At 42.7% G+C, this 12,389-nt stretch overlaps 1 protein-coding gene and 1 non-coding gene across 6 annotated transcripts in view; both read right to left on the bottom strand.

The window, feature by feature from the left end:
* The window catches only part of RPN2 (ribophorin II), a 49,708-nt gene that overhangs the window by 27,181 nt on the left and 10,138 nt on the right, over positions 1 to 12,389 (bottom strand). For all 5 annotated transcript variants that reach the window (XM_043883372.1, XM_043883374.1, XM_043883375.1 and 2 more), the window contains exons 3-7: positions 9,635 to 9,730; positions 8,914 to 9,089; positions 4,133 to 4,208; positions 2,999 to 3,133; positions 753 to 929 (exon numbers count right to left, since the gene is read on the bottom strand). In XM_043883372.1, the coding sequence (XP_043739307.1) occupies positions 753 to 929; positions 2,999 to 3,133; positions 4,133 to 4,208; positions 8,914 to 9,089; positions 9,635 to 9,730 (660 nt within the window). The remainder of the gene's footprint in view (positions 1 to 752; positions 930 to 2,998; positions 3,134 to 4,132; positions 4,209 to 8,913; positions 9,090 to 9,634; positions 9,731 to 12,389) is intronic.
* On the bottom strand, positions 10,901 to 11,031 carry LOC122682322. The gene has a single exon (XR_006337337.1). It is a non-coding gene; the product is annotated as a small nucleolar RNA SNORA38 (small nucleolar RNA).

Below are 12,389 nucleotides of genomic sequence, written 5' to 3'. Positions count from 1 at the left end.
CTGATTCATGGTGAACTATATTACCCAGGTGAGTTCTCACCCCAGTCTTTGCTGAGGGGACGTGACATATACGTAGAGGAACAAGAGGCAACTCTGGAGTCTGGGGCACTTCTCCTGGAGAGTATCTGAAGGGCCCTGCAAAGCACAAGAACTGATGGGACAGGTGGACAGTCCTATGTGAACTCGTGTATTTAGATATAAACAAGATGCTAATTTCTTATGAAGATTTTAGCTTCTCACTGGTTTCCAAACAATAGCAACAAATGCCTCATTGGAATGGAAACTCTTAAAAGTGTGTGCATTTTGCTCTGTTCAGACAGTTAACACACACAACCATCCGTGCTTACTGCTGAGGGGATGGAGTGCTATGTTATGAAGAAGTAGAAAGATATACTGTCAGCTCCAAGGACTAAAGAGACCTGACACTGATGTTAACAATGTTAAAGAAAGCTGTCTTAAATAATGCATTTAGAAAGCCTGGGTGTAGGAAAATACATTTTAGAAGCAAGACTTCTCTATATATCTGGACTTATGAATCCATAAGTGCAATTTTCCAGCACTTCACTGAAAGCTGTACTACTTCAAATACTCCAAAAAAAAAAAAAAAAAGAAGATCCTGTGACTAGTTCACTGAGTGGTCATCGCCATTTGCTCTTCATTTAAGAGATCTGTCCTCATGGGGGTTATCACTGGCCGTGTAGATTTCTGGAAATGGCGATCAGAGCAGCACCCTGGGGACATGGCAATCATACCCGCAGGACGGCCTGTTCCTGAGTGTAGGAAGGAGAACCCTCGGGCACAATCACAACGGGCACGTGGTAGCGATTCTCAGCGAGCGCAGCGGCAGCAGAGGCCACGCTGAAGGCTTCAGAGAGCGACTCGAAGTTCTTCTTGCTGAAGATGGCGTTCATGAGCTGGATGACCTGATCCTGCAAGAAGAGGCAAACACAGCTTGAGATCTTCCTCAGTCAGGCATGGGGGGCAGCCACCCCTCCCTCTCCACTTGGGCTCAGTCATTCCTTCTCTGTTTCCAGGTGTTCACATGGGAAGTCTTTCAGCCACTAACCAATTTGGTAGGGGCAGGGGAAGCAAATATTCTGCATTTAAGCGTAAAACTTGAATTTGGTTGGTTTTTTGCATCTTCTAGTACAAACTGAAACAGATGCATTTCTTTGTCAACCATTTATGAATGTTTGCTGTACAAATGCAAGGAAATTCTAGACAACTACTGAGAGATAAAAGTTACTATATAATACCTATTGCAGTACCCATTTGTTCTATGTCTATGTGTGCTAGGCACTGTAACAGGTGTATTAACTCAGACTGTGACAAAGAGCCTGAAAAGACTGCTCTCAATCCTCTCCAAGTAAGGAAACTGAGGCTAAAGGAAGTTAATTAACTTACAAGTTAGACAGAAAGAAAAAGAGAAGAAGGACCAAAATTCATGTAGGTCTGTTTGTCTCTGAAGTCCTTTCCTAATAAAATATGTCCTTTCCTGTTTCCCCTCACCCTCCCAGCTTAGCTCCCCTCCTACCCAGCCCACCTCCACACTGGATGCTGGGACTAAGCTGGTGTTTACAAGACCAAACTGCACAGCCAAAACGTACATTAGAAAGAAACTAAAATAACTCTCCATTAAGAACTAATGGGCTGCTGAGAGGAGAGGACTGAAAGCAATTTTTTAAAAAAGTAGAACCTAAAAGGCATCATTAAAATTCTAGAGGTTGTTTGCTTAAGAGGAAACATTTTCCATTTCAATCAGTTTTGTTTTTTAAAATCTACCATCTAACAAAAGAGCTCCCCTTGTTCCCGACAGTGTTATTCACAGTCGACATGAAATAATTTGCTTTAATTGTACCAATTACATTTTCCATCACTAAGCTGTTGACATGTTAAAATGGGGGACTGTTCACCAGAATGGTTATATCAAAAGCAGTGACAGCAAAATTATCCCAGCCAAATACCTGGTTGGTAGAAGCCTGGGAATAAAGCAAAAGAAAGTTTAACTTGTTTTATGCAGAATATCGCCAATTCATCAACTGCACTGTGTATAGGAAAATCTCTACATGATTTGTACCGTAAGACCCATGTTCTTGCACTTTCACCCATAATGGAAATTTAATAAGAGTGTGGTGTCTCTAGACCTCCTAAACTTAGGATGAAGGAGAAGACAACATAAAAATGCTAACACGTGAATAAATTATTAGATCATAGCCTCCAGAGAAAATACAAAATTAACTCAAATTACTCGAGAAAGGTAACTATTTACTGTTACAACTCACAATGCATTCCTAACACACAAAAGAAGTGGAAGTTCTAACTGAGGACCCAAATCTTTCCTCCTCAAATTAAAACAGCAGCACTGTTGTATTTGAAGTCCTTGAGATAAAGGGTTGGTCACCTTCTTACAAACAAGGAGTATCAAGAGGGTCCCACTCTCAAGACTTCCCACACACGTTTCAACTAAAGGTTCTTTCAGGTTAACAAGCTCCTCTTGAAAAAAGAAAGAAAAGAATTAATTCTTGGTGGATGTCTGGTAGACACACATGCCTCTCAGTGAACTATGTCAATCAGCATAGATTAGCCATCACCAAGGGTCAGAGAGAGAGGACAGGCAATTTTGATGTATAGGGCGCTTCTCAAGAGAAACAGGATGTGCACAGGCCACCAGCGTGGAAAGAATTCATAAGACACGCAGTTAGGAGCATTGGGGAGGAAAGGGAGGTAGACAGAGTATAATGCACTTGGCCTTTGCGCCACTATCTCGTGACAAAACCGTATTCTATTTAAAACAAGTGCTGCAATTTGCTTTCCATGCCTGTCCCACTGACAACCAGTTTCTCAAGAACAGGCTTCACATTTTTCTTTCTCATTTCCATGCCAACCCCAAGATAGCCCAAAGCTAACTAAATAGCCCTCTCTGAAAAGCTATCATTAGGAGGTAATGTCAAGGATGCCTCTGAGTTTCATGCCAGAGAACTGTCATGTAGGCAGGCACCTCCTTAATGGACGGCTCCGTCCCCACATGGTCCATAAGCTTGTAGGTGGCAGCCACAAACAATGCCGTCGTTTCCAGTCCTTCTTCAAACTGGAGATACACACCTCCCAGTTCATCCAGGCGAGCAACAAGGTCCTGTCATGACAAAAGCGGAGGCCAGTTGGAAGTCACGGGATACAACGGAGATGAGATGTACAAACCATCACCCCAGTGCAGACAAGGTTTTGGGAAATGTCAGTCTGCAGACCACTTCAGTCACTCAGAGCTTTCTCAACAAAGGTGCTTAGGTGGAAAGTGAAGTACAGTATACAGGCTTCTGAAGAGAACAGTATCTTCTGCGGCTCTGAGAGTGCTCCTTCCCTGACCCCCTCAACTTAGGCCCAAGCCCAGGAATCAGGGCACTCAAGGCGCCAACTGCCCTGGGCAGAAGGCTAGTGGGCCAGGCTGCGGTGTAGCCAGGAAGCACTGTGACATGGATGGGTTCGATGGCCATCCGCTGGATATAACCCCTAGAGCTAAGCTTTTCTCCTCCTTAATCAATGCTCTAAAGGATGGAGAAAGACACACTGCTCTCCTGGGGAATATGATGAGGCAGCTAACATGCCTGTGGGGCAAACCAGTGACAACACTGTCAGACTGCCTGTCATCACTGACTATGCGGTCCACAAGAGCAGGCTCTGAGCAGCGGGAGGGCCTGGGCGAAGGATGGACCACAGTGACCATGTGCTGAATGTCAATTCTGGACTAGGCACTTTAGAACTCCACTTGCTCCTAACTACCACCATGTAGGGAAACTGAGGTTCAGACATAAATAATTTGCCCAAGATTACAGAGTAGTTAAGTAGAAAAAAAAATTTGAATTTCAGGTTTGTTATGTTCTAAAATCTGTGGACTGTGAGACCATACCTACACAAGTAGGATGAAGCAGTTTGTTGTCTCTTTGATGGTGTAACTATACTTGCCTAACCAATACTCCCTATGAAATACTGCCTGATACAAAGAACAGAAGTCTGCCATGGATATGAAAAGAAAGGCAACTGGCCATAACAAATGATTCATGTTTATCTGCAAGACTCTTCTAATGGGTTTCAAAGACAGGAACTGGGAGATTCACTTGGCAAAACAAATTTGTACCTCAATCTCCTCCACGATGCTTCTCAGGTCAGCTTGCTGGGACAGGTAGGAGGCCGTCTGCAGAGCCTGGACTGTTCTGGAATGTAAAGAGTAGAACCCCAATGAATGGCAAGTCTCTACATACCCCTTCCTGTATCAGGATATCTGCAAAAATATCCCACTCTTGTTCTCTAGAAATGTAAGACAATCTCAGGCCTGAAGGAGCTGGTTTACAATCTATATGGGAAAGAGGCAACAAAGATCATCACATTACAAGGAGTTCCCTGGTGGTCTAGTGGTTAGGACTCAGCACTCTCATCACTGGGATCCCAGGTTCAATCACTGGTTGGGGAACTAAATCCCATAAGCCACGTAGTACAGCCAAAAAAAAACACCATTATATCACAAAGTTCACTACAGTTAGAGAGAAGGCAATCTGGGCAACAGGATCCACAAAAGTACTGAAGGCAGAGAGAAGAGATGGCGCACCAGCGAACCCCCTTCTGAACCTCCGTTTGGTTCCTAATAGCATTGCACAGGGAACACCAGACTAAGACTTCATTAGCTCTAGAAGAGATACACTCTGAGAGAGAACGGGAGTCAATTCAACCAAGGTATATTGGGCATCCTCATGTCATATGAGGTACTGTGCCAGGCAGAGGCTAGCTACCTGTTAACTTTCTACTTTTCTTACTCCAAGACCAAAGAAACTTTGTGGAATGTACATATGCAGGTTGCTGGTAGAATTTGGAGCAACTTTTCTGAAACAGATGAATGCAATAGAAATAGGAAGCATTTGGTAAACACACAGCTAACACTTTTGCTGTCGTCATCCTGCTAGGAGACCTGAAAGCTGCTCATCCTTGAGGCATTAAATAAGGTGGAAGGAATAAAAGATCTGGTTCTCAAACCAGAGTCCATTCTTTTTTTTTTCTTTTCCATTTCTATTACCACTTATTTCTGACTATAAAAGTACATATTTGTCAAACATTCAAATAGATTACTAAAGAAAGTTAAATTTCTTGTAATGCCTACCCCTAAAAGATAACTGCTCTCCAATTTATCTTTAATCGACTGTACACACTTTTCTATGAATACATATAAATGTATTTCATCCTTATTAACAATGGTATTATATTGCTTAGATGAACTATAATTTACTCACTTAATCTTCAACTGATGAACATTTACATTTTACTAGGTCATACAGTGCTATAACTGTTAAGTTATCCATGGTTGTATATGTATATATACATTTTAATTCACTAAAGTGAAATTCACATGAAATCAGCCATTTGAAAGTGAACAATTCAGAGGCATTTAGTATGTTTCACAACGTTGTGTAATCACCACTTCTATATAGTCCTAAAGCATTCCCATCAGTCCAAAATATTAATAAAACCCCATATCCATTAAACAGTTTCATTCCATTTCCCATCCCCCACTCTCTCCCTGGCCCCTGGCCCCTAGCAATCTGTGTTCCGTCTCTATGGATTTACCTATTCTGGTTATTTCATTTAAATGGAGTCATACAAAGGTGACCTTTTGTGTTTAGCTTCTTTCATTAGGCATAATGTTTTCAAGGCTTGTCCACACTGTAACACAATCAGTACTTTTTTTTTCTTTTTTAGTACTTCATTCTTAAGGTGCGATGTAGTATGTATGTCTGACAAAGGTTTGCACAGTCAAAATTTATGGTTTTTCCAGTGACTACTGGAAAATTACTATATGGATATGAGAGCTGAGCACCAAAGAATTGATGCTTTCAAATTGGGGTACTGGAGAAGACTCTTGAGAGTCCACGGGAATGCAAGGAAATCAAACCAGTCAATCCTAAAGGAAATCAACCTTGAATATTCATTGGAAGGACTGATGCTGAAGCTAAAGCTCCAACACTTTGGCTACTTGACGTGAAGAGCCAACTCACTGGAAAGACTCTGATGCTGAGAAAGACTGAGGGCAGGAAGAGAAGGGGGTGACAGAGGAAGAGATGTTTGGATGGCATCACTGACTCAATGGACATGAGTTTGAGCAAGCTCTGGGAGTTAGTGATGGACAGCGAAGCCTGGCGTGCTGGGGTCACAAAGAGTTGGGCACGACTTAGTGATCGAACAACAAACAAGTAAGTATGTCCATGTAAGATATTTTATTAGGTTCTATTCTCTTAATGTGGATAACTTGGAATGGAAATGGTGCTTTTAGAAGCAGAATGAAGACAGCTGAGGACCCCTGGTGGTTAAGCTGATGCTGCTCAACCCCAGAAAGGTTCTCTAACTCTCAAGAGATGACCAGGTCTTTGTGTAAAAACACCATTTATCAAGTCAGTATTTTGGGGGATGTAGAGAGAGAATCTGTCTACTTTCATTGTAATCATAACAATTTAGATTCCCTCCATGGAAAAAAAAATTTCATTAAGGTTACAAGCTGGAAAACAGAGGAGTCAGAATTCATGGAGAGGGAAGTGTTCAATGACCCTTCTGAGATGATTGTTAGAATGCACTTGAGAAAATGAAACCTGAATTTCCGAACAAGATAGAAATCCCACATCTGCCTGCAATAAATGATGAGCCCAGAAAAGACTGCTAGGAGAGCCTAGAAAGAACTTTTCAATTAAGATATCATTTTTCTCTTCTTCAGAACAAGTGAGCGTCAAGCTGGTAACAACCTCAGAAGTTTTCAGAATGAAATTAATCCACTTAGCTTTTGAAAAAAATTATCATTGGCTTTATTTATTCCCCAGTCAGCAACTTCTCTCCCTCTGGAGCACTATATGCAAACACTAAGAAAGCAGATCTTGTCTTACTAACATACTGTCGGTGATTCAAAGACACTGGGTTATGACAGACCACAACAGCATCTTTTTAGATTGTTCACTCAAGCTTACAAATGTCCTTTTCCTGTTCCATACAAGTTTATGAACATTCATTTCCTAGAATAAGTCCAATTAAATGTAGAAGGCCCATTTAGAAAAGTCCTAATTTATATCAGATTTCTTAAAACAGGGCAATTGAGTAGTTAATATTATATAAGGCATTCTGCCAGTCTGATCTTCCCAATAACCCTATGAGACAGATATCATTCTCCCTGTTTAACATACGAAAACACTGAGGTTTAGAGAGGTTAAACAGCCTGCTCATGGTCACAAAGACATTAAGCAGAAGAGGCTGGACTTGAACATTTCTCTCGCATCCCAAGTGTGTGATCTTCCTATCTGAAGTTTTTTACAAGAGGAGAAAATAGAAATACAAAAGTATAGTTTTGAAGTTAACTCTTTCTTGGGCACCTACCATGTACCAGACTCTCTAAGCACTACAAATAAAGCTTATAATCTAATCTAGAAAAAATTACAATACAATCAAGGAAGTAACCAGCTCCCTAAGAAAGGGACCTGAGAAGGAACTGCTCTAGCAAGCACGAACTCCATGCGGCCCATGCCCACCAAGACCAGGCACTGCACTAAGCTCTTCACAACAACTATCTTACTGAACCTTGATATTTGTTCTGTGATGTAAGGACTACTGATCTCATCTACAGATGAGGCTCAGAGAGGTTAATAACTTGCCCAAAGCCACACAGCAAGAAACAGAGCTAGTATTCAAACTCAAGTCTAACAGACCCCAAAATGGATTTCTTTGTACTTTCTTGTACAAAAGTACTTTCTTTGTACTTCTTTCTGTTCTGGAGTTTAGAGGAGAGAAATTTTCCCTTTTGCTCAGAGGGCAATGGAAAGATTTTTCTGTATAAGGTGGCATCCGAGTGACACACGGACAATGAATTCATGACAGGAGACACAGTGGTGGTAAGTCTTGTGACCTGAAACCAGAGGACCACAAGGGCCAAGCACTGGGCAAAGCGTGAACAAAATGTCATTCCTAGGAAAAGTCCCAGCCCCCAAGTCACTGATTACTGACCACGCGAAAATGAGCAGGATGTGAGAGTGACAGAGAGAAAGGCAACTGACTGTGAACCTGCTCTTAACAAAGCTGCAAGTTTAGAAACATTTCAGTTCTTAGCAAAAACAAAAAACAAACCAAACAAAATACTGGAAGACAAATGAACTATTCTGCAGTAGGGCATTGTGTCACTAAATGTCTTGCTGACGATAAACAGGAGTCCGGGTACTCCAATCCCTCTCAGGGTTGCAATTAAATGGGGGACAGGTAGAAAATGAAATATACATATACTGTGTTTAATGAAGAGTTTCAGGATCAAAGGGGGAAAGAAACCACCTATAACTTTTTAAGTTTAGCAAACATCCTGAAGTCAGTTACAATACATGCATAATAAATGTATAACAAACAGGAAAGCTGCTCAGTGTTCCTTCCTAGCAGGTGCTTCTCCTTCACCTGAGCCCTTTGCAGACGAGCAGGGTTAGATCCCTGGGATACTCTCCCCTCTGAGCCCCTACTCCCCTGCTGGGTGCTGTCACCCACACCTCTAAGGGACTCCATGAGCCCTCCTCCACGGCAGAGTCTCCACCATCACACCGTGGCCTGGCCAAGCCTCAGCACGAGACGCACGTGGCTCTCTGGCCGCCCCATCCCTTGCTTCAGCCCCTAACCTCAAAAGCAATCGTGTCTCTCTATAGCAGCATGCTTGTGTTCTGACTTATGCTCTGCCTCGGCCAGAGCACTCCGGGAGACCATGTCTTGGGGAGCTGCAGGAGGACATGGCCCTTATTACGTTGTCTGTAGTGCCGACGAAGCGCCTGGAACACAGCAGGTGCCCAGACAACACCGTGGAACCAGTGGATGAAGCCTCTCAGGGAAGCCGCCTGAGAAGCTCTTGAGATGCGGACTTACGCCAGCACAGTCTCCTCCTTGCTGAGGCGGGCGGTAAGGGCACCGAGCGCTTCCTGGGAAGCCAAGGGGAGGCCAAAGCCACTCAGGGCTGCCACTGCATGGTAGATCTGGGCCACCGAGGAGTCTTCACTCACAGCTGCCAGCAGCAGGTCTTTGGTCTCATTTGAAATAGAGATCTAAGAGAGGACGGGCAGACACAGAGTTTAGAACAGGTGAGGGCAGCCTGCGGCAGGCAGAGCAACTACCACGGTCACATCACCCATCCGGTCCTCAATCACTCTCTTCAACATCTCAGAAACCAGAATTAAATAAATATCTGGGAAACCTCAGCACAACACTTTTGAAAATATTCTGGCAGCTCACTAGCCTACTGACAGGGTTCTCCTATGTTCAAAAAAATGGATTTCTAGAAATCTGGTGGGGGCATTCATCTTTCACTTTAAACATTTTGAAATGTTAAAGGGAGACTGTAAGAAAAAAAGCAAGACTTCCCAGAAGAGAGACAACGTGAGGAAGAAGTTACTTAAAAATTCATGAAAAGTGAAAACATGGGAAATATAAACCAAGTCCATTTCTTCAAGGAAAAAAAAAAACACAAGAATGGAATTCCCACCCATATGGAATCATCTCCTTGCTAAAAAAAAGTCTCACATGACCACCCCTCTCTAAAAAAGGACTTGACAGTTTAAAGTAAACACAAACATTAAGAAGCTGGACTCACCTCACACCCTGAGAGGGCCTGGCTGGACTGGGCGGCGTAGAAAAGGGAATCCACATTGCTGGGATCAAGGTTTGATTTAATGAAGGTGCACGCTTTCTAAACAGAGGGAAAATCAACGTAAGTGGTGATACACACGATGACTGGTCAAGTGTACCTTTTTTTTGAATGACAAATAAAATTCTGAGCAATCTATGATGGCTTAAAGAACAAGCTACACAAGATTTCATTTTTCAAATTGATATTTTTCACAGGAAGCTATATTACCCCCAAATGCTAACTTCATAGAAAGAGCAACTCTAGGGCTTCCCTGGTGGCTCAAATGGTAAATAATCTTGCAAAGCAGAAGACCTGGGTTTGATTCCTGGGTTGCGAAGACCCCCACCTGGAGAAGGGAATGGCTAACCCACTCCAGTATTCCTGCTTAGAGAATGCCATGAACAGAGGAGCCTGATGGGCTACAGTGCATGAGGTCACAAAGAGTTGGACACGACTAAGCAACTAAGCATATATACACACAGTCCTCCTGAACCTAGAAGTAAGGAGAGAAAAGGTGGTCACTTCCACTGACCACCTGCTCTGGCTGTAACCTATGCAGGGTGTTTATGATTCTCTTCCTCTTAATGAACATGAGGACCCTGTGGTAGATATTATCATCCCCATTGAACAGAATAAGAAACTGAGGTTCAGCACTGGTAAGTAACCTCATGAAGGTCACAAAGCTAATAAATGGTAAGGTCTTCACTCAGATGTCTCCAAAGCTAAGTCAGGTTCAACACATCTAAAAAGGATTTGAAGAAGAAAAACAATCTATTCAAGAAATCCTTTCAGCAGAATGTAGGTAATTAATGTGTGCTTTGTCGCCATCTGGTGCTCTAACAGTCGAACAACATCCAAAGCCCCAAACAATGATGGTCATTGTTACCATTTTTGGGCACTTAAAATGTGGCAAGCAGTGTTGACAAGTGCTGTGTAAGCATTTCTCCTTTAATAAGAGGATCTATACATTAGGTCCTCCAATTACCTGAATTTTACAGATAAGAAAACTGGAGCATCAGGTCACTCAGCTCTTAAAGGAGGAGCTGGAATTCAGACCCAGGCAGCCTGGTTTCAGTCTGAGCTACACAACCTTTCTCCGTACTATAAAAACGACTTGTTCCTGTGTAAAGCCAGCATCATGCCTACTATACTTGCTTTGCAGAGACAGATCTACCAGCAGTCCCTGATTTCAAAGCTCAAAATGTGGGTAGCTTGTTTTCGCTTTTTTTCCTATGTGGGATGGTTGATCTTGAGCCCGCAGGAAGGAAGCTGGCCCCAGACTTCTCCAAGTCCACATTTCTTTGCCTCCAAGTCTTACGTGTCTAAAGACAGGAAACCACAGACACGCCTTTGTAGGAGGGTCAAGTATGCTCAGTAGTATTCCATTCTTTTCGACCCCATGGGCTATAGCCTGCCAGGCCCTTCTTGGGGAAAATTCCATGAATATGGAGGCAAGAATACTGGAGTGGGTTGCCATTTCCTCCTCCAGGGGATCTTCCCAATCCAGGAATTGAACCTGTGTCTCCTGCATTGGCAGGCAGATTCTTTACCATGGAGTCACCTGGGAAGCCCTACATATACAGTACTGGACACCAAAATGAAAGATGTTCATTCTTCGTTAACACCTAAAACCAACTCTCATTCCACACTCCACTGTTACCAGAGCTAGGCTCTCCACTCATACTTATTTAACCCCATTCCTCTCAGTTTTCCTGCTGAATCTGTTATGAAAAATAACCAAAATCTCCCCTAATGACCTACCTATGAGAGCAACCAACTCAGTGGATCTAACAGAACTGAGGGAGTTCCTACTCACTGAAAGCAACAACAGCTGAGGACACACCCCACTACACAGAAGTGGCAATAACTCTCTCTCAACTGGTTTATTTAATGTGCATCTCTAATAAGGAAATCCACCAGCTCCTAAACGTCCATACAACTCCCTTCCTTCCATGGCTTACAATGTACACATCACACCCTCACCACAGCATGTTTCATAAGTGATTAGAAGAATGAAGAATGTGATTAAACCATTTATTTTCTGATTAAGAGGCACATTTAGAGAGCTTTCATTTGTATTAGGCTAAAGTTTACAATTCATTCAACAAATATTTGTGGAACACTTTCTGTTCAGTAGGCATTAAGCAATTCGGATGGCAGTTAGATAAAAAAGTAAAACATCAATGTACATGAATTACCACTATTACATAATAGTACTATTAAGAGCTAATACTGATTACACACATATTACCTGCCATCACCATGCTAACCATCCTACATCCATCACCGTTGAGCTGCGTACTGTAACTATTTCCATGTTACAGATGAGAAAACAAAGATTCTGAAAGGTTCGGTAAGCAGCACAGGTCCCTCAGTGGTGTGGTTGTGAAGTCAAGATCTTGAAGCCAACCACTGAATTAGGAACAAAGAGCCACAGCTAATCATACAATTTGGAGAAGGAAATGGCAACCAATTCCAGTATTCTTGCCTGGAGAATTCCATGGACAGAAAAGCCTGGCAGGCTACAGTCCGTGGGGTCCCAAGAGTCAGACACGACTTAGCGACTAAACCACCACCACCACCACCAATCACACAATTAGCTGTGGTGTTAGGGAAGACTCTTGAGAGTCCCTTGGATTGCAAGGAGATCAAACCACTCAATCCTAAAGGAAATCAGTCCTGAATATTCATTGGAAGGACTAATGCTGAAGCTGAAACT

This window comes from Cervus elaphus, chromosome 23 (assembly GCF_910594005.1).
Source record: "Cervus elaphus chromosome 23, mCerEla1.1, whole genome shotgun sequence".
In the NCBI taxonomy this organism is placed as follows: Eukaryota; Metazoa; Chordata; class Mammalia; order Artiodactyla; family Cervidae; genus Cervus; species Cervus elaphus.
Note: the sequence above shows the minus strand (reverse complement) of the source record. Positions and strands in the feature narration are given on the sequence as shown.